The 18,918-nt window shown below is 54.8% G+C and overlaps 1 protein-coding gene across 1 annotated transcript in view; it reads left to right on the forward strand.

Moving 5' to 3' along the window:
- The window catches only part of GRAMD1B (GRAM domain containing 1B), a 181,508-nt gene that overhangs the window by 137,226 nt on the left and 25,364 nt on the right, over positions 1-18,918 (forward strand). The window contains exons 4-9 of the mRNA XM_022560200.3: positions 91-111; positions 11,127-11,211; positions 11,699-11,802; positions 12,535-12,630; positions 14,007-14,087; positions 17,444-17,559. Of these exons, the coding sequence (XP_022415908.2) occupies positions 91-111; positions 11,127-11,211; positions 11,699-11,802; positions 12,535-12,630; positions 14,007-14,087; positions 17,444-17,559 (503 nt within the window). The remainder of the gene's footprint in view (positions 1-90; positions 112-11,126; positions 11,212-11,698; positions 11,803-12,534; positions 12,631-14,006; positions 14,088-17,443; positions 17,560-18,918) is intronic.

An 18,918-nucleotide genomic window follows, 5' to 3' on the forward strand; every position in this document is an offset into this window, starting at 1 on the left:
GTGTAACCTTCCCTCTGGAGCCAGGAATGCGCTGGCCGTTCCCACTGTGTCTCGCTGACTAACGTTGCTTCTCTTACTTTGTTTTTTCAGAAAAGCCAGAGCTGGTATAACGTAAGTATCCCTTTTCTCTGCTTGTTGGCTTCGTGCAAGGCGGGTGGGGGGTGGCCGTGCTCGGGGGATGGAGGCATGGGGGGCGCAGCGTGGCTTCCCTGTGGGCTCGGGCAAACTTAGGGGCCTAGCAAGGTGGGCTTTTCCCCTGACCAGACCCCCTCCCTCAAAAACCAGACACCATGGTTCTCTTCTGTAGCAGGACAGGACTGCTGGTGAGGGAGGGTTCGATTCCCGGAGACCAAGCAGGGATGGGCTGCCTCGTCCCCCCGCTAGAATCCCCGACAAGGGCCCTCCAGCCCTGACGGAGGAGACCGGGCTGGGGAGGCATTCCAAGGCCAGACAGAACTCTGGGACGGGACAGTCCTGGGGCCTAAACTTAGGGCCGAGGTTTCCTCCCCTTAACCGAGACATTTTGGGGGAAAAGCAGTCAGACAAGTTGCCCGTTTGTAGGGAGGCTGTGTCTCATGTAACGGAATGTGACTTCTGCCCCTGGGTCCTCTCGGTAGCCCCACGGGCACACTCCTCCCAGAACACATCCCCGGCTCTGGGGTCGTCCCTGCGGTGTCCAGCCAGGCGCTCCTACGCGGAAGCCGATCGTGGAGTAAGCGGTCCCTGCAGAGGCCACATCCTCTGGGTCACAGAGCCGGGGCCACAGGGTTTTGAACTTTTCCCGTGAAGAGCAGCTGGCTGAAGTCTCAGCGGCCTGCCTGGTCGTGCGCCGACCCCTGCGGCTGCCCACGGCCCGGTCTCAGGTCACTGTCTTTCATCCCTGAGCTTGCTGTTGCCCGTGCTTGACCCTGATGGTCACGTGGACGCATCCTCCCCGCTCCCCTAACACCAGGCCCTGCTGCAGCAGGTCGCGTGGAGTTGGAGAAGGTGCCGGAGCGGGCGCCTGGGAGACGGGCGTTGAGGACACTCTGGCGAGGGGGAGCGGCAGGAGGAGGGGGGAGGGGCTTGGGTTTAACGCAGGGACTTGGGCCGGAATCGCTGTGTGGAGGGTGCTTTCCCACAGGGCTCAGCGGTTCCCCACAGTCACGCTCATGTCCGTCAGCCCCGTGGCTTCCCACCTCCTGCTGCTCAGGGGACCAAGCAGAGGTAGGGTTGATGGATCCCAGCCTTAGCCTCACCCAGCACAGGCAAAGCAGAGGTTGGTGGGCTGTGCTGGCAGGAGGGGAGTTGAGGGCTTAGGTGGCCTGTGGGTGGGAGAAGCCGGACTTCAGCCCCTCAGCCCCCCTCGGACCCACAGTGGCCTTTACCTGGGCTTGTGGCCTCCCCGTGGCTTAGAGCTGACATCCTGGAGGGGAGAGGAGCTCCTGTGTGGGAGGACGTAGAGGGGATGGAGAATGCTTTCCTGGGAGTGGGTGGGGCCTCCAGCATCCTTTCTATCACGAAATCTTCCACCCTCCCGAGGGGTACTGTAAAATCAGTGCCTCAAAGGGGAACAGGGAACACGTGGCTGCAGACCCAGGGGACAATTAAATCGACCAGATTTGGACGGGCAGATCCTCAGCCTTGCTGCCCGTCTCCACCCTCTCCCTCTTATCTACTCCTTTCTCTCCTTTCCTCTTTCCAGCAAGCTTTTCTGTTCCGTCTCACGTTTCCTTCCCTTGAATCCTTGCCTACCCTTTCCTTGCTGACTCCCCCGTTTTCTTTTCTCCACCTCCGTTTCCTGCTCTCCTTTCTAACTTTCCTTCTCCGGGCTGGCTTTCTCTCCCTCTCTGGTTCTAGCAGGTTTACTGCCCCCCGCCCCCACCCCACTTTTCCCCTCCTTTCACTCCTAGTTTCTCCCTCAGCCCCACAGAGGAGAACTGGCGTCTGAGCCCTCAGCAGAGCAGCAGGCTAGAAACAGATGCTGCCGCTTGGCTGGACGGTGGTGGTAGGCCAGCTGCCACATGGGGCCAGAGGCCAGGCGTTCTGATGGCAGATAAGTGACAGACAGAGGGGCCCGGCATGGCCGAGCGTTGCTTCCTGGTGGATTCCACCTGCAGCGGAGACGTGCTGGAACAGCCCGCCCTCACTCGCTCCGTAAATCTCCTTATACAGTCCTCCTCCAGAACCCACCCGGTTCCCGGGCCTTTCCTGCCCTCACCCTCCATTAATCCTAGGCTGTCTCCCTTCACCCTCCACCCCTCACCCCAGATGGATTCCAGAGACACTGACTCTCCACCCAGCACAAATCATTAACTCACAGAGGCCAAGTGCACAAGGGGCTCTGCTGAGCAGCGTTCAGAGATCCCCTCCCGGCCTCCCGCTCTCACACTGGGGCTTCTTCTGGAAGCTCGGCCATACCAAACATGGGGCCCATCCACAAATGTGTTCCTGCTTTCCTCCTGCTTCCCCTGCTCCCCGATTCAGGGTTGCCAGGCACACGTGGTCCCTTGTGTCTGCCACCCGGCCCCGGGGTGCTGCCTTCTTCCTGGTCCTGCCGGACTTCCACTGTGGACATCCAGACTTGTGGGCGGAACAGGGAGCAGAATGGACCAGCGTGGGGGAGGGAGAGAGAAATGGCGGGTGGGCATTGGGAGGCAGCGGCAGAAGCTGAGCAGATGGGAGGGAAGCTGCGAGGCACAGGGGTCTCCAGCCGGCCTGAGCCACAGATGTCAGGGGCTGTGTCTAGTGCATCTCGGCATTTTTTCTTTATGTGTTTTCACGTCCGGAGGGTCATCAGCTACCACAGTGGGTAGAGCTCTAGAGAGGCCGGCTTCAAGCAACACCGGGACCCCCCCTCTTCCAAGTAAAACCCTGCTCTCGTCCTGAGGCTGATGCCCCAGCTCTGGGCTGGTCCACCCCTGCGTGTCTGTGGAGGAAGCAAGATGCTGTGTGTTCACACAAGTGGCACCCCCATGAATGCCCACTCTGATGGTACCAGTGCACTTCTCCGTGGGCACCGCCTGAGCGTGGCTGTTGTCTTAGGCTGGATGCTCTGGCTCCACTGGGAAGCCAGGTCCTGGGAGTTTCCCTGCCTGAGCTCAGAACCACCTGAGTCCGTGCCCATGGGTGTGTGGTACCCCCGTCCTCTGGGGCCTGCGCTCCTGCGGTATGCTGTGTGTGTGTGTGTGTCAGCGCTCGTGGGCAGAGGCCCCATCAGGAAACTTCAGTTCATCGCCCGCACTCCCTAGCACTGCCCCCCCTAGTCCATTCCTGGTTTCTCAGGAGGCCCTTGCCCTGCCCCTGTTGCTGTGACCTGGTTCTCTGTTTTCCCTTGATCTGCTCGGTCCTCCTACCTCACCACTGCGTTGGCCTAGGGGATTGGACTTTGACCATCAGGAAGGCTACCCCGTGTCTCCTTCTCAGCTCTGCGACAGCCCTCTCTGATCCCTCTCCTGACGCCGCTGGTGGCTCTCCAGCTATGCTGCTGCCTGAGGCTCCATCGCTGGCACTGGACATCCTTCCGATAAGCAAAGGCTCTGTCTCCCCAGCCCTAGGGACAGTTAGAAATGCCTGGCCCGATTCAGGACAGCGAGGGTCAGCACATGCTTGCCGACTGTTGCGAGAACATCTCAGGCCCACTGGAGTGGCCTGGCTCTGATGTGAGAGGAAGCCCCCCAAACCCTGCCCTGTCCCTCCCTAGCCTCCCCCTCCACCTGCCTCTCTTCTGCATTTTACTTTTACCTATTTAGCCAGGGAGGAACTGTCACCATGATGACAAACCATCTTGGCCTTTATAAAGCGTGGGTTCCATGGAGGAAGGTGGCTGGACCCCAGGGACACGTGGAAGGACTGTGGCAAGAGCCTCTGGTCTCCAGCCAGGGATATTCAGGTCAAGAGTGGGGTTTGAAGGCCGGGCCATCTGCCTGAGTCCCTGCCAGGCCTCATCACATCTACTGCCCCTGAACCCCCCTTTGACTACCCCAGTTTTATTAGTCAAGGCCCCCAAGCTTGGGGGATACACAGGTGGAAGGATGAGCAGAAACAGGGGACCAAGGGGAGAGTTAGGGGCCAGAGGGGTGCAATCTGCCCCCCAAAGATGGCCCCACTGGACGCAGTGGGCTCTCGCATCCTGGATGAAGGCAAGTCACAGAAGACTTTTCCCCGGTGCTCCAGGTGGACAAAGGTGCTTCCTCACCTGCCTCACCTCTTTCCTGGAGGGTCAGTCATCTCCGTGGCAACCTAGGGAAAGGAAGGTTTCTGAGGTCAGAGGATGGGAGCCCAGACGCTGGCGGCTGCCCTGAGACTTCAGGGCCCAAGTGGCCTGCTGGTCCCCGTTGGGAATGCTGGCTGTCCAGTGGGGAAGAGGGATGGTGCCGGCCCTGTGGAATGACCAGGCAGGCCTGGCAGACATACTATTGAACAAGAGGACGAAGCTTTGTAGGAATGAAATTCAAATGATGGGGGACAATGAGGAAAGTGGGAGTGAACGCTGAAAGGCATCACTGAGGACACCTTGGCAGCCCGTTTTTGTTTGTTTTCTTTTTTTTTTTTTTCGGGGATGGCCTCTGATTCCTCTGCCTCCGTCCAGCTTCCCTCTGTTATTTACCCATGGACCCCCGTGCCCCCATCTTAACTGTCTCCAGAGCGGCCCCGTATCCAGGTGAGACCACTTCCTGTCCCGCTCCGCTCCGCCTTTCTCTGTTACGCTCTCTCCCACCCACCTCTCTCCTTCCTTTGCTGGGTCACCTCCCCCGTCTCCACTGCCCCTTATCCCACATCTGGCTCCTCCCTACCCAGATCTGGTTGAAAGTCCAGCGTCTCCTTTGAGGGTCTCCATTGGTTTCTTCCTAGGTGAGGCCAATGTGTCACCAAGATCCATCTGTTTTTCTCCTGGACTCCTCCACCCTCTCCCTCCCGCTGCTGTATCCAGGGAGGGGTACCACTTGGTCCCAGCTCCCAGTGTTTGCCGTGGAGTTAATGTTTAGCCTGGGGCCAGTTCCCTCTCCCCAGGCTGGAAGTTGCCCGCTGCCCTTCCTGGTGGGGCGGCGTTGTGAGGGGCGTAGGAGACAAAGGCTGAGAGCACTGAGACTCATCTCCAGGGCTTATCTTTCTGGGTGTGTCCTGCCCCTGACTCACCGCATCGGACCCCAAACAGTCATCCCCTTATCTGGCCGCAGCAATACTCAAATGTTTCCAGGGAATTTCTGTAAGGATTCAGCCCTCTTGGGTCCTGGCACTGCCTAGATCGTGGGGTCTGCTGAGGCCCAGGAGAGAAGCATTCCGGTCACCCTGGAAAACGGAATTGCTGACTTCTCCTACCCCACTCCTGACGATAGGGCTGATGCAGGGCGGAGAGAAGCTCGGATATATGGCTTGGAGAGTGTTGGCAGGGACTGGGTGCTGAGGAGCCATGCCTAGAGGAGCGAGGATGTGTGTGGATGTGTACACACACGATGCTGTGTAAATAGGGACAGTGTAAGAGGCGCAGAAGGAATGCATTCATGTGGTAAATAGTTTCTGAGCGGCGGAGACTTGAAACCCACCATACCAGGTGCTGGAGAAGATAGCTGGAGGCGTTAGCTGCTTCCTGGAGAAGATGGTAGTCTGAGAGAGGAATCACCCTGCGCGATAGATGGGCGGAGGCGGTGGCTGCGTCCGGGGTGTGCACAGTGAGACATGAACAGGAGTTCGGGGGAGGACTCAGGCTCTTCCTCCAACACGACTTAACTGGGAGACCCCAGGTTCCTCTGAAGCACAATTTTGGGGGTTGGGAGTCGGGAATCTATACTTTTAATATGATGGTTAGATCATTTTTAAGTACGGTACAGTTTGAGAGTTACTGCATCAAATATCGATAGCTGAGACTCCTAGGACAAAGGCAACGTTCTCCCTCGTGTGCAGCCTGGAGACCCTCCTGGCAAGGCGGGCAGAACTGGGGAGGGCGAGGGAGGTGCCCCGTTTGTCTCCAGAGTCTGACATTTCCTGGGAATCCAATCTTCCCGGCCCCAGTGCTGTCTGACCTCTGTCCCCAGCTTCTCTTTCTAGAGCCCTTCTTGCCCTCATTGGCCTGGCTCTCTTTCCTCTCCAGAGGTCTCAGCTTCCTTGCAGCCTGTCTGTCTCCTTTGGAGCTGGCCCAGATTCTCTGCTCTTAGCATGGTTCCTTGGCCCTCAAGGTCTGAGAGGCTGAGTGGGTGCCCTCCCGGCGTCCCTGGGAAGGAAGGCGATGCCGCCCACGCACCTGGGAGCTGTTGGCCTCAGCTTCTCCCCACCGGCACATCTGAAACAGGATGAGTTAAACTTCCAAGTCTCCTGTTGCTGCTGCTGCTACGGGGGAGTTGGTGGATGGATGGGCCAGTGAGGGGAGAGCGTGTCTCCAAGAAGTCCCTGGCTGTTCAGGTCTCACATTTCAGATTTCATCACAACAGCAGTGCCCCTGGCACCTCCTCCCCTCCCTTCCCCGACGCAGAGCCTTGGCCAGCTACTTTCCATTGCAGGAAACATCTGCTGGGGAGGCCAGGCTAGGCCGGGGGTTACTGGAGGACGTTGGCCGGTACCATCACCCAGATCCTGTAACTCGAAGCGTGTGTAGGGCTCCGGCCCTGCCCGCCCACCCGCCCTGCCTCCACCCCCCCCTCCTGCCACGGGCGATTCTAACAAAGAAGTTGTTTGCTGGTCAGCCGAGAGGAGCGCGTCTGGGAGGAAAGGGGGTGTTGGGGGGAGCAGGCCCTGGTGCCCCAGCCAGCGGTGGCCACGCTGCCTGGCTGAGGACTGTGAGTCACAGCGACAGCGCCCGCCCAGAGCAGCGACTGCACGTTGAACAGGCTGCCTTACGGGGCGGGCCAGACAGAGCTGGGGAGTTGGGCGTCCGTCTTCCCTGGAGTTTCAGACCAGCCGTGAGCCACTGTACTTACTGTGTGTGAGTAACGGTGGGGCGGGACTCTGGCGGCCCTGTGCACCTGCCCCGTCCTCCGCGTCCTGGCCGCAGCTGGCCCCTTGGAGCGGCTGTCCACGCTGACCCGGAGGAGGGGCCCCCTCACGTCCCACCTGGGTCCCCCGCAGCCTGGAGACCTGCCACGCTGGGAGCCGAGTGCGATGAGGCAGAGCCCGGCCCCTGGAGACTCTGGCCAGCCCGCCTGAGAACCTTGCTGACCGCACCCTCCCACCCGTGAGGCTCTGCGCCGGGAACCGGGCTCTAGGGGCACCAGGGGGGCCAGCGAGGGTCACACAGACCCACTGCTGCGGAGCCAGAGGCCACCTCTCTGCGTCCAGCCCCGGCGAGACTGACTGGTTGCATCCTGTGGGGAGGGTGGGGGGTCGGAGTTCAAGGACCGGGATGGAATCTCTGACGGAATCGGGGGTCCTCTGGAGCCTCCTGCTGGAGCAGGACAGCCAGCCCCTGCAGCGGCGCCTGGAGAAACTGACGGATGGACCTGCTGGCGCGGAACTCTGCTGCCGGCCCGGGTCTGAGGAAATCCCAGCCGTGAGTGCGCATCCTCACTTCTCTGCGCCGTGTGACAGGTCTGCTGCGCCCTTGTCGTTCTCCACCTGGCCCTGCTCCCTGAGAGGGCCCCGGGTTTGACAAGCCTTGGACCAGAAATCTTTGGCCATTTAAAATGAAAATAGGTGAGCCGTGCCTCCCCTTCGGAGGAGATGGCTTTAAGAGCACAAGGGCGCCAGGGAGAGAGGGTCACGGTCTCCCGGGACAAGAAGGTAGATGGTGGCGGGGCCAACTAAGATCTCTGTACTTTAGACTCTAGGAGGCGAGCCTGCCTACCTTCCACGGTGGCAGCCTGCTCGAATCAGGGCAGTGACTTGTGGGCCTGGGTTAAGGAGTTCCTACACCCCGCCGAGGCAGCCCTTGCAGAACTGGCTGACTTCTGAGGTCAGGGCTGGATGGGCCCTCCCCTCCCCATAGCCACGGCTTTGTTCCGAAGGGAGGAGAGGGCGGCTCCCTCCGTTTGCCTCTGGGTTGGAGATGAGGGCCAGACTCCCTGCGCCTGCATCTCTGTCCATGTCTGAGTCCTCACTGGATGTGAGAGGAGCAGGGGTGACAGAGCGCCACGGAGGGGACATTTGGAAAGGGGAGGACTTCCGGGCTGCAGGCAGTTGGATGCCTGATGTCCACTTTCAACTGAAGGGGGTCCAGGGCCACCTGGTAGGCTGGTCCTCAGGCAGATATTGGAGCTTTAAGACCGACTCGACTGATACAGTTTTTAAAAAAACTGTGGGGTTTCCCCGGCGGTCCAGTGGTTAGGGCTGTGCGCTTTCACTCTGCCAAGGCCTGGGTTTGATCCCTGGTTGGGGAACTAAGATCCTGTAAACCACATGGCGTGGCCAAAAAAAAAAGAAGTATGGTAAAATACACATAACATAAAATTTACCATCTTAGGTATTTCTAAATATATATTTCAATAGTGTTAAGTATGTTCACATTGTTGTACACCCAATTTCCAGAACTTGCAAAACTGAAACTATACTCCCGCCCCAAAAAAGCCCCAGTTGCAGGCATGGAAGGCTAGTGGGGGCCCCACGCATAAGTGAACACCTCATCCACAAGAGGGTGTGCTCAGCTGGGGCATCCCTGTTGTTTCCTTCTTGGTGCAAGGATCCTGAGGCAGTGCAGAGTGATGGCTCAGACCCAGAGCTGTGGACCACACTGCCCGCCCTGGTTCATATTCCACACTCGCATTTAGTAACCACGTGCCTTGGGCAAGGTGCTTAACCTCCCTGTGCCTCAGGTTCCTCGCGTCTAAAACGGGATCGTAAAAACGACCCTGTGGTCAGATGAGAGGATGTTGTGAAGGGCTTATGATAGTGTTTGACGCAGGGTCATATCTCACTCCATGTTAGCTCTGCAAGGTCGGTTAGACATAAGTAGGAACTTCCTGACAGGTGCTCAGGCAAGGGTTTTCAGTGTGTGGACTCTGTTCTGTGAGGCCAGGGGGCCACTGAGATTGGATACCTCAGTATCAGTTTGATGGGTCCGAGGAATGTTGTCTTCTGAGGTCTTTTCTGGCCGTAGAAGTCACGGGATGAGCTGGCTTCCAGACATTCCCTCCCAATGACCCCGATACTTGGTTCAAACATATGGTCGGTGAGTTCTGAAGTTTGGGATTCTACAGCATATCTGTTGCTTTGGGGAAGGTAGCAGAGGGTCCACTTGCACATACAAAACTCATTTTATAAATAAATAAGCCAAAACAAGAGTTTAAATGTCAAATTAACTATGGACAAAGTAGTTGAAAGCACTCCTCTTCTTTCTCTCTTACCTGGAAAACCTCCCCCAAACTGAAGTCATGCTGTTTTCTCTCCTCCAACTTCCTGAAACCCTCCTGTTCCCTCTGGCACAGGTAGTCACCGAGCTGAGGTAGTCAGTGCCTGCTGCCAGGGTGGTCAGGCCGCAGCCTCAGCTGTCTCACGGGCCGTTAGCTTTACAGAAAGCCAAGAAACGAACAGTGCAGAGTTCACTCCATTGTGAACTCCAGCTGTATGCCAGTGGATTCCCAGGGAAGTGGGCGAGAAAGCGTAAATGGCCAAGACCCATCTGTCAGCAATAGCAGGACGGTTTGTCTACCTGCGTGTGTTCCTGGCATAAGTAGGTCAACAAGTCACCTGGGTGGAGTGCACATGTCTCTGTCACGAGGCCTGGCCCTTCCCGGGTTGTGCGCTTGTGTTCGTGTATCATCCTTGGGTGCCTTTCACTTACGGGCACATGATTGATTGTAAGCTTGGAAAGAGCAGGATTCCTGTCTGTTCAACTGGTTCATGGAATTTCCAAGAAGGATTCATTAAGGCAGTTGATGGGTTTGAGTTTTCACTGAGGCACCGAAACGCTAGGTGTGGGTTCAGGGGTGTCTTTGGGCAGGGACTTCTCTCCGGGCTTAGTTTCCTCATTGGTAACGTAAGGTTTGGATTAGATAGTCTTCTAAGGGATGGTGAGGGAGTGAAGTTTGGGTACCTCAAGTTGCCAGATATGTTTTTTTGTTTTTATTTATTTATTTTTGGCTGCTTTGGGTCTTTGTTGCTACGCGTGGGCTTTCTCTAGTTGCGGCAAGTGGGGGCTACTCTTCGTTGTGGTGCGCGTACTTCTCATTGCGGTGGCTTCTCTTGTTGCGGAGCACGGGCTCTAGGCGCGCAGGCTCAGTAGTTGTGGCGCATGGGCTTTGTTGCTCCGCAGCACGTGGGATCTTCCCGGACCAGGGCTCAAACCCGTGTCCCCTGCATTGGCAGGCGGATTCTTAACCACTGCACCACCAGGGAAGCCCGCAAGATATGCTTTTAAATTCCCTACTTGTGTGCTTTTTTTTTTTAGTACTAGTTTGTTTGTTTGTTTTGCGGTACGCGGGCTTCTCACTGCTGTGGCCTCTCCTGCTGCGGAGCGCAGGCTCAGCGGCCATGGCTCACGGGCCCAGCCGTTCCGCGGCATGTGGGGTCTTCCCGGACCGGGGCACGAACCCGTCCGTGTCCCCTACATCGGCAGGCATACTCTCATCCACTGTGCCACCAGGGAAGCCCTAGTACTAGTTTTATGGCGTTTTTTTTTTTTTAGTCCACTCTTTGTAAAGGTGTAATTCCTCGCTCCACCCCCACCAGTTTTATTGAGCTATAATTGACATAACATTGTACTAGTCTTATGTTTCATGATTTCTTTTTTCCAGTCATGAAGTTCAGACACAGCCAAGTGCTAACTGTGTTACTCGTAATGACAGCTTCTTCTGAGGGCTACACTGGGCACCGTCATATCCTGGGTCCTGCCGGGGGGTGGGGGTGGAGGTCCCCTTGGTCCCCTTAGTCCCCTTGGGCCTGCTTCACTGTCACCATGGTGCTTCCTGCTGTCAGAGGCAGAACAGCAATAGCCCAGGGCTGTCCCTCCTCCCTTTGTCCACTTGGGATGTTGTGTGGGCCCTGCTTAGTATGTTTGACATTTTCTCACTGATGGACACTGGGTATAAAGCCTTCTGCAGCATCAAATTCTCTCCACCATGTTTTTCCATACCAAGCCCCCTTTGCCTAACTCCTGGGGTCTCTGGTGCAACAGAGCCTCAGCTTTGCCTTGAAACATGCAAGCAGGTCCTCCTCCCACACCTTCCTCCCCAGCCCGTGAACCTGGGAACATCCTGCTAACCTTGGCCATTTTCACGCAGGTGTTAAGCCCCACTTACAAGCAGAGAAATGAAGACTTCAGAAAGCTCTTTAAGCAACTTCCAGACACGGAGCGCCTCATCGTTGGTGAGCTGGGTGACCTGCGTGTGGGGGCAGGAAGGCAATCAGGCTGCTTCTGAGTACTGGTTCCCCAAGTAAGGGCATCTGTCTGGGAGTAGGGAGCGAGGATGTCCAGGGAGCTGGCCCCAGCGGTGGGGACTCAGGGCTGAGCCCCACTTGCGTGATGGCCTCCAGAGAGCCCGGCCTGGGAGGCGTCGCTGCCACTCTTGTCCCTGCAGATGGCCCGGCAGAGGAGGGGCTGGGGAAGTTGTGGAGGGGGAGGAGCGTTGGTTGAATTGTATTGGCCTTTTCGTCCTCTAACGTAGTTCACATCCTTCCCCTGCCTGATCAGGAGATGCCAGGGACTCCCTTGGCCGCTAGACTAGTGTTTCACACACCTAGTCCATGGTGGGCAGTTGAGCTTCCCGGGGCTGTTGGGGGATGGCTTGCCTGATTGTACTGGTTTGCCGAGAACGCTCCCTGTCCCTGAGCTCCGTCCCCCATTCTACCACAGATTACTCCTGTGCACTCCAAAGAGACATTCTTCTTCAGGGCCGACTCTACCTCTCTGAAAACTGGATCTGCTTCTACAGCAACATCTTCCGCTGGGAAACTCTGGTAAAGACCTGGGGCTTGCTCCCTGGGGCTGTCCCCCTGGGCTGTGGCTGCGGAAGCTGCCCTCACTTTTGTCCTTTGGTTGATTTCAAACTCTGCCCAAGCCTTTGCATAATTCACAAAAGCACGTGCCTGAATCTTGAAGGATAGATCTCTCTACCATGCCTTCCCCTCCCTCCTCGTCGGGTAAGCATTTGATTTTGGGGAAGTGCAGGTAAATATTTGGCAGGAGTCACCACGGAGGCAGAAGTGTAGGGTAAAACGGGCACTGGCCTTGGGACTCAAGAGAACGGGCTTGTACTTTCTGGTTCTGCAGCCAATAGCGTGTGATTTTAGGCTAGTCCTTTATTTGCCTTGTTTCCTAATCTTATAAAATAAAGTGAGAAAAGACAGACTAGATGACTCTAAGGTCCCACCCAGTGCCAGTGTTCTGTGTTTCTGTAAGTGGCAAATCGTGATGGGACCTCTGCACATTTATCAGGCTGTGTAGAAATGAGAAAGCAAAGCTCGTTGGACCAAGAATCAAGAGAACCTTGGGTGAGGCTCGCCGTGTGGCCTCTGAAATAAGGGGCCAAACCAGGTGATCTCTAAGGAGGTCCCTTCCAGGTTTAGAAGTATGCAGCCTGTGATCTGATTTCCTCTGTCTGAACTGGTGCCGTGTGAACACTTTGCCTGACTCTATTAGTATGCCTCTTCTTGCTTGTTATCCATTCTCTGTTTCTGTGCGGATGCCAGCTGACCGTTCGTTTGAAAGACATCTGCTCCATGACTAAAGAAAAAACAGCCCGCCTCATTCCCAATGCCATCCAAGTTTGCACTGACTCGGAAAAGGTAAGTAGAGCCTGATCCTGGACTTTCTGTTCCCCCAAACCCCAGTCCCCCTACTGCTGGATTTCTGCCCTTCAGTTGCACTAATATGGAGGCCAGTAGGATTGGGGTGAGAGGTGGTAAGGTGATGCAGATTACGGGAGCCACCTCCGTGGTGGGCAGGGTGCTTGGGGTCTGAGCAGGGGGCGAGGTGGAGTGGCAGAACATCGGACTTGGAGCCAGAACACCTGAATTAGAGTCCCGTGGCTGTAGGTACATTATGTAACCTCTCTGAGCCCCAGTTTGTAAATGTAAAACGGAGCCAGCAACGCCTGTTTAACAGTCTGAAATGACCTCACACACTTGAAAACAGTAAATTGCAAAGTGCTACACAAATGTAAGCTGCATCATCGTATATCAGGACAGCTCATCGAGAGGAGTCTGATAGGAGACAGACTGTCCATATCGTCAGCATGGAGAAAATGTGGTAGATAAAATTGAGAGCGGAGGAAACACTGTGGTCTTTGACCTTTAACCAGAGCCTGAAGACTGATAGCTTCGGGGCTAGGGCTGGACTGAACACAGGTCTGCAGTGCCCTTGAACTCAGGCACTTCAGAGGCACGAACCCTGAGGCTTAGGGGTCCAATAGTCTTTGCTTTGAATTCTGTTTCTGGCACGAAGCAGCTTTGTGATTACAGAGGTCACCTAACCTCACCAGCCGGTTTCTCTTTATTAAGTATCAGCAGTTATGTTTATTTTCCAAAGCTTCTGTGTGGTTTAAATGAAGGAGCATTTGTGAAGCACCTAGAACGTGTTCAGTAAAATCTGGTTTTCTGTCGCTTTCTTCCCGCACATTATAAAAGGTCCCCACGAATGTGTAAGCTCCATAAGAGCTTTCTGTTTTGTTTGTTACTGTGCCCAAAACATGTAGAAGAGTGTGTGCACACGTATTAGTGTGTGTACATGTAGAAGAGTGCACACACTAATATTCAAGTATTTGCTGAATTGATGAATCAAAGGGTGAGTGGGTTAGTGGGTTTGCCTTCTCCTTCCCTTGGGCTGGTTCCCAGCTCACCACTCGCCCAGTCCGTGTACGTAGGCGCAGGAAGTTTTTTATGGAGGTGAGAACTTCAAACCAGAAAGAGAACCACTGACGAAAGTGTGGGTGAACATTGAAGGACATGGAGACAGTGCGGACTCAGAGGTCCCAGGGCCCTGGTCCCTGGTGTGCTGACCCCGTTCACTACAGAGCCCCTGTGCTGTGATCACGGGTGACTGAGAGTCCGCAGTGTTTGAGGATGGACTCAGGAGCCTTGCTTAAAGGAAGGAGTACTGTGTCTCCATTCACTATATTGTAAGTCTTAACAGACGTTTCTTGCCGTTTTCTCGTTCAATCCAGCACTTTTTCACTTCATTTGGGGCCCGGGATAGGACGTATATGATGATGTTCCGGCTCTGGCAGAATGCTCTCCTGGAAAAGGTGAGTCCTGGCCAGCTCCTTCAGCCTCAGGATGCACACCCACCTAGAATGTTCTTTCCGCTTGGGTGGGGGTCCACTGGAGTGATTGCTCTTACTGTGACATCGGCCTGCTCCAAAGAAGCCCATGCCTCTCCTGGTTCTGGAAGTCCTCCAGGCTTCCATATCCTCCACTGCTGGTGACCCAGGTGCTGAGAGTAGCACATCCTCTTATGTGAACAGCTTCACTGCCGCCTGGAGCAAGGCCCTGTTGACAGGGCAGTGCATTCCTGCTGTTTTAAAACGCACCGGGGTTTGTTTTAATCAGGCGCGGTAAGACGCCCAGACACAGAAATGACTGTCATGAAGGAAGAGGTTTTTATACTCACAGATCCCTAGAAGCAGAGGCCCCAGCATGCCAGCCAGGGCCACACGGGGATGCTCGAGGTCAGACAGGAGGCAGGGAGAGCGAGGGGGAAGCGGGGCAAGAGCCTTCATTGCAGGTTTTCATGGGAAAGGTTGAGTGAGGCGGGGGGAGCTGGCCAAGCCGCTCACTGGACTGGCTAGTTTGAATGTTTCACTGGGCTTCAGGGTAGAGAGACCGTCTCCAGAGAGACTGTCCCGGGGTAATTAGCGCGAGAGAGTATTGGCCTGGCATGTAAGAGCTAGAAAAACAAGGTGGTTCGGTGTGTGGGCTTTGGCTTGGCCGGTTTACATAGGGAAGGTAGTCTCCCTGGCAGGGTGAGTTCTATCTCTAGGAATTAGCTAGCCCTGCAAGGGGCAGGCCTTCCCCAGTCAGCAAGGCTAGAGCATCAAAAGTACGGAAAATAGGACTGGGAGTTTGGGATTAGCAAATGCAAAGTCTTGTATACAGAATGGATAAACAACAAGGTCCTGCTGTATAGCACAGGGAACTATATTTAATATCCTGTGATGAACCATGCGGAAAAGAATATGAAAAAGAAAGCTTATATGTGTATATGTGTATATAACTGAATCTATATACATATATATGTATAACTGAATCACTTTGCTGTACAGCAGAAATGAACACAACATTGTGAGCCAACTATACTTCAATAGAATAAGTTTTAAGGAAATGCAGAAAATAGGAAGATAGAGTTAACATAGCCACCGGTTGATCACCTGGATGAAGGGGACACTGTGGGAGATGCAGATGGAGACGTGGCTGTGCAGCCTGTGCACGCAGATGCCGGGGGTGTTGAGAAACAGCCTCCCAGCCAGGGAAGGAGACCTGGGGGAACAATTATGTAATATAATTATATAATATTGTAATTACAATTATATATATGACTTGTATGTATTTAAATTTATGTGTGTATCTACCTTGACTCTAGCCCAAACTTATTACTGTCTAAAGAAAATTAAATAGATTTGTTATTTAGAGTTTCTTCTAACCTGGAAGTCTGTAGCCTTCGTATAAATCCTGGTAACTTATTCTGAGTTGATCGTCTACCTTTATTAGCCATGGATAATGGTAAACTGAGAAATGCGTTTGAGTCTCCATTGGCAGGTCTGAATTTTCAGCTCACAGCCACTGTCATTTCTAACTAAGACAGAGGGTCATCCATATGGTTCGCAAAAACTCTCACAAAATCACATCAGCATTCTGCCTGATGAGCAGGGTCTTCTATTTGTGCTTGGCCTGGCTGTGGTCAGACAAGCTGAGCCTGGTCAGGGAAGGCTGCATGGAGCAGGTGAATTGTGGAGAAGGGGAGGGCGTGGATTGGCAGAGACGCGGATGTGTCCCGGGCAGGGTGGATGGTGTATGTAAAGGCCGCTGGGAGGAGGGAGGAGGTCCAGGTACAGAAGCAGGTGCCTCCCTCTGGCACTGGGGCGGGGGGTGGGGGGTGCGGCCAGCACAGAGAGCTGCCACCCCAGACCCTTCCGGCTCACAGAGAGCCCCGACTATGCCATTCCAGGCAGTTCTTCAGCTCACAGAGAGCCCCGACTGTGCCATTCCAGGCAGTTCTCCTTAGCCGGGAACGCGGAGACCTGGCTCATGGCACCCTGCCAGCTGCGTGCTTCTTAAAGCATACCTTGAAAGGATGGGGTCAGAGAAAGCTCAAACTCCTTATCAAATCCGTTGGTGGGAACATTCTTTAAGTTTGATTTTCTTTTTTTATATAAATTTATTTGTTCATTTATTTTTGGCTGCATTGGGTCTTTGTTGCTGTGAGTGGGTTTTTCTCTAGCTGTGGCGAGCGAGGGCTTCTCTTCCTTGCAGTGCGAGGGCTTCTCACTGCGGCGGCTTCTCTTTGTTGTGGAGCACAGGCTCTAGGCAGGTGTGCTTCAGTAGTTGTGGCATGCAGGCTCAGTAGTTGTGGCTCGCGGGCTCTAGAACGCAGGCTCAGTAGTTGTGGTGCACGGGCTTAGTTGCTCCGCGGCACGTGGGGTCTTCCTGGACCAGGGCTCGAACCCGTGTCCCCTGCGTTGGCAGGCGGACTCTTCACCACCGCACCACCGGGAAGTCCCTGCTTGTTTTTCTTAATGCTTCTCTTTTTCACATACTTATCCCTCCCACCTTCTCTCCCTCCTCCCAACCTTGGACTCATCCATGGTCTCCACCTTTGACCTTCATTCTTTGACATTCTGTTGCCTCTTTTCCAAAACTCTGAACCTCAATGAGAGCTAACTCTTCTTAGGACAGTGCTTTTGAGGAGGACATGCAGACACGCAGTGAAATGAGAAAAACTGTTTATGGAACTAATACATAGAACTGTAGGCAGACTGATTGTAATTAAGAATAAAGAAGTATTCAAGTAGTGAAGAGAGGGCTGGATGCAATGACCTTTGAGGCCCCTGAAACTATGAGAATGTAGACTTCTTTCCAAGCACAGGAACTGCCCAACTGTGGAATGGGCCACCTTTGAGGTCACACCTCATTCTTGGACCTGATCCATCTTGGGTCAGGTCCGTGAGGACCTGTGTGACCACTGTTAGTATAAGGAGGTTTCTGCAGCGTGGGCGAGACTGGCCCAGGGGCCTCTGGTGCTCATTCTGAGTCCAGGTCAGAAGCTCTGTGATCACTTTGGCCCCAGAGGAGTTTTGGTTTGTGCCGCTGAATGCCGGACCTCACCCACAGGAGCGAGAGGTGGGCGGTTGCCATCCTCAAGGGCCCGTTGGTCCCACCGTGCAAACCTGAGTTGAGGGAACTCCTGGCTTTACTAAAAGCCGTATTCTTAGGGGGAAGATGGGCGTCTTGCTGAGATCAGAAGAGCGCGCGGTGGGGTTGTTGTGGAGGCGCTGCCTGGAGTTTGGCTTCTCCTACCCTTGGGGGAGTCCAGCTCAGCTCAGTGCCTCTGTGGAGAGTGGGGTCCTGAGGAGGGAGGGTCAGAGCCCGTCTGCCGCCCCTGCAGCCCCTGTGCCCCAAGGAGCTCTGGCACTTCGTTCACCAGTGCTACGGGAACGAGCTGGGCCTGACCAGCGATGACGAGGACTACGTGCCCCCCGACGACGACTTCAACACGATGGGGTGAGCGAGGCAGAGGGCAGGCTGCCCGGGGAAGCCTCTCCAGAGGGGTGAGGGCGGCTGGGGAATGGCGTCTAAGTAAGGCCCTGGCGGAATGAGGGAGGCCCCGGAAGGCCCCTCCCAGGCGGAGGGAGCGGAAGCGGCAGCTGGGCCAGCGAGCAAAGGGCAGGTGGCAAAGGGCAGGTGGGAAGCGGGGAGGTCGGGGAGGTCGGGCTGGACTCTGAGGGCCGCTGGGTCAGCGTGATGATTGGCTTTTCCTCAGAGGGGGATGAGAAGCCAGGGAAGGCTTTGAATAGATAATTGATGAGATCTGACATAACATTTTAACATCACTCTGGCTCCTGGGTTGAAGATAGAGTGAAGGGGAGCCAGGACAGGCTGGCTAAGAGGCTGCCGAATAATTTAGGTCACTTAGATGAGAGGTGATGGTGGTTTGGACCAGGAAGGTAGCAGTAGAAACAGCAGTAAGTGGTTAGTTTCTGAATATATTTGGAAGATAGAACCAGACATATTTTGAAGGATTTGCTGATGGCCCAGAAAGGATCCAAAGGTGGCTTTAAGGATGTACCAGCCGGAAGGATAGGGTTGTTCTGAACTCAGATGGACAATACTATAAGCAGAGCAGATGCGGCGGAAGGTCAGAAGCTTGATTTTAGGCGAGTTGAGTTTGAGATGACTTAGCCACGTGGAGAGGTCACGTAAGCATCTGTGTGTGTGAGTGTGGAGTTCTCCGGGGGGTCTGGGCTAGGGACATAACCTTGGGGGTCACTAGTGCCTGAGACCACCAGGTGACTGAATTAACATGAGAAGAAGCTCAGGGCCTGGGCCCGGGAACACTCAACAAGAGAAAGAGGCAGCAAAAGAAATCACAAAAGAACATTCAGTGAGGGAGGAGGAACGCTAGGAGAGTTTTCTATCCTGGAAGCCAAGGGAAGGACGCTGTGAGGAGGGGCTGTCGTTGCACCACATGCTGTTGGCAGGCTAAGACATGGGACTGCAGAGTGATACAGGATGCTTGAGGTTGGAAGGTAGAGGCTTGGTGGTCATGTGAGAGGCAAGAGGAATGGACAGCAAGGAAAGAACGTCAAACGTGTGGTGCGTAGCCCAGGGCTCAGGTACCACTTCTGACACTTAATAGTAGTTATCACTTAGCCTCTGTGAACATCTACTTGATAATCTCTGAAACGCATGGAATGATTTACTCAGAGTTGTTATGCGTCCAGATGAGGTAACCTGTAAAGTATAAATTAGATGCTGATGACGACGGCGATGACGATTTCTCCCTTGGGGGAGGCTCTGATGGCATCCCTGAAGTTGTCCGCAGAAGGGCACCTGCCTTTATCTCAAGGAGGGTTTTTCCCC

Source organism: Delphinapterus leucas, chromosome 7 (genome assembly GCF_059928025.1).
Source record: "Delphinapterus leucas isolate spDelLeu-1000000601 "Yukka" chromosome 7, BTC_Dleu_Yukka2, whole genome shotgun sequence".
Classification (NCBI taxonomy): domain Eukaryota; kingdom Metazoa; phylum Chordata; class Mammalia; order Artiodactyla; family Monodontidae; genus Delphinapterus; species Delphinapterus leucas.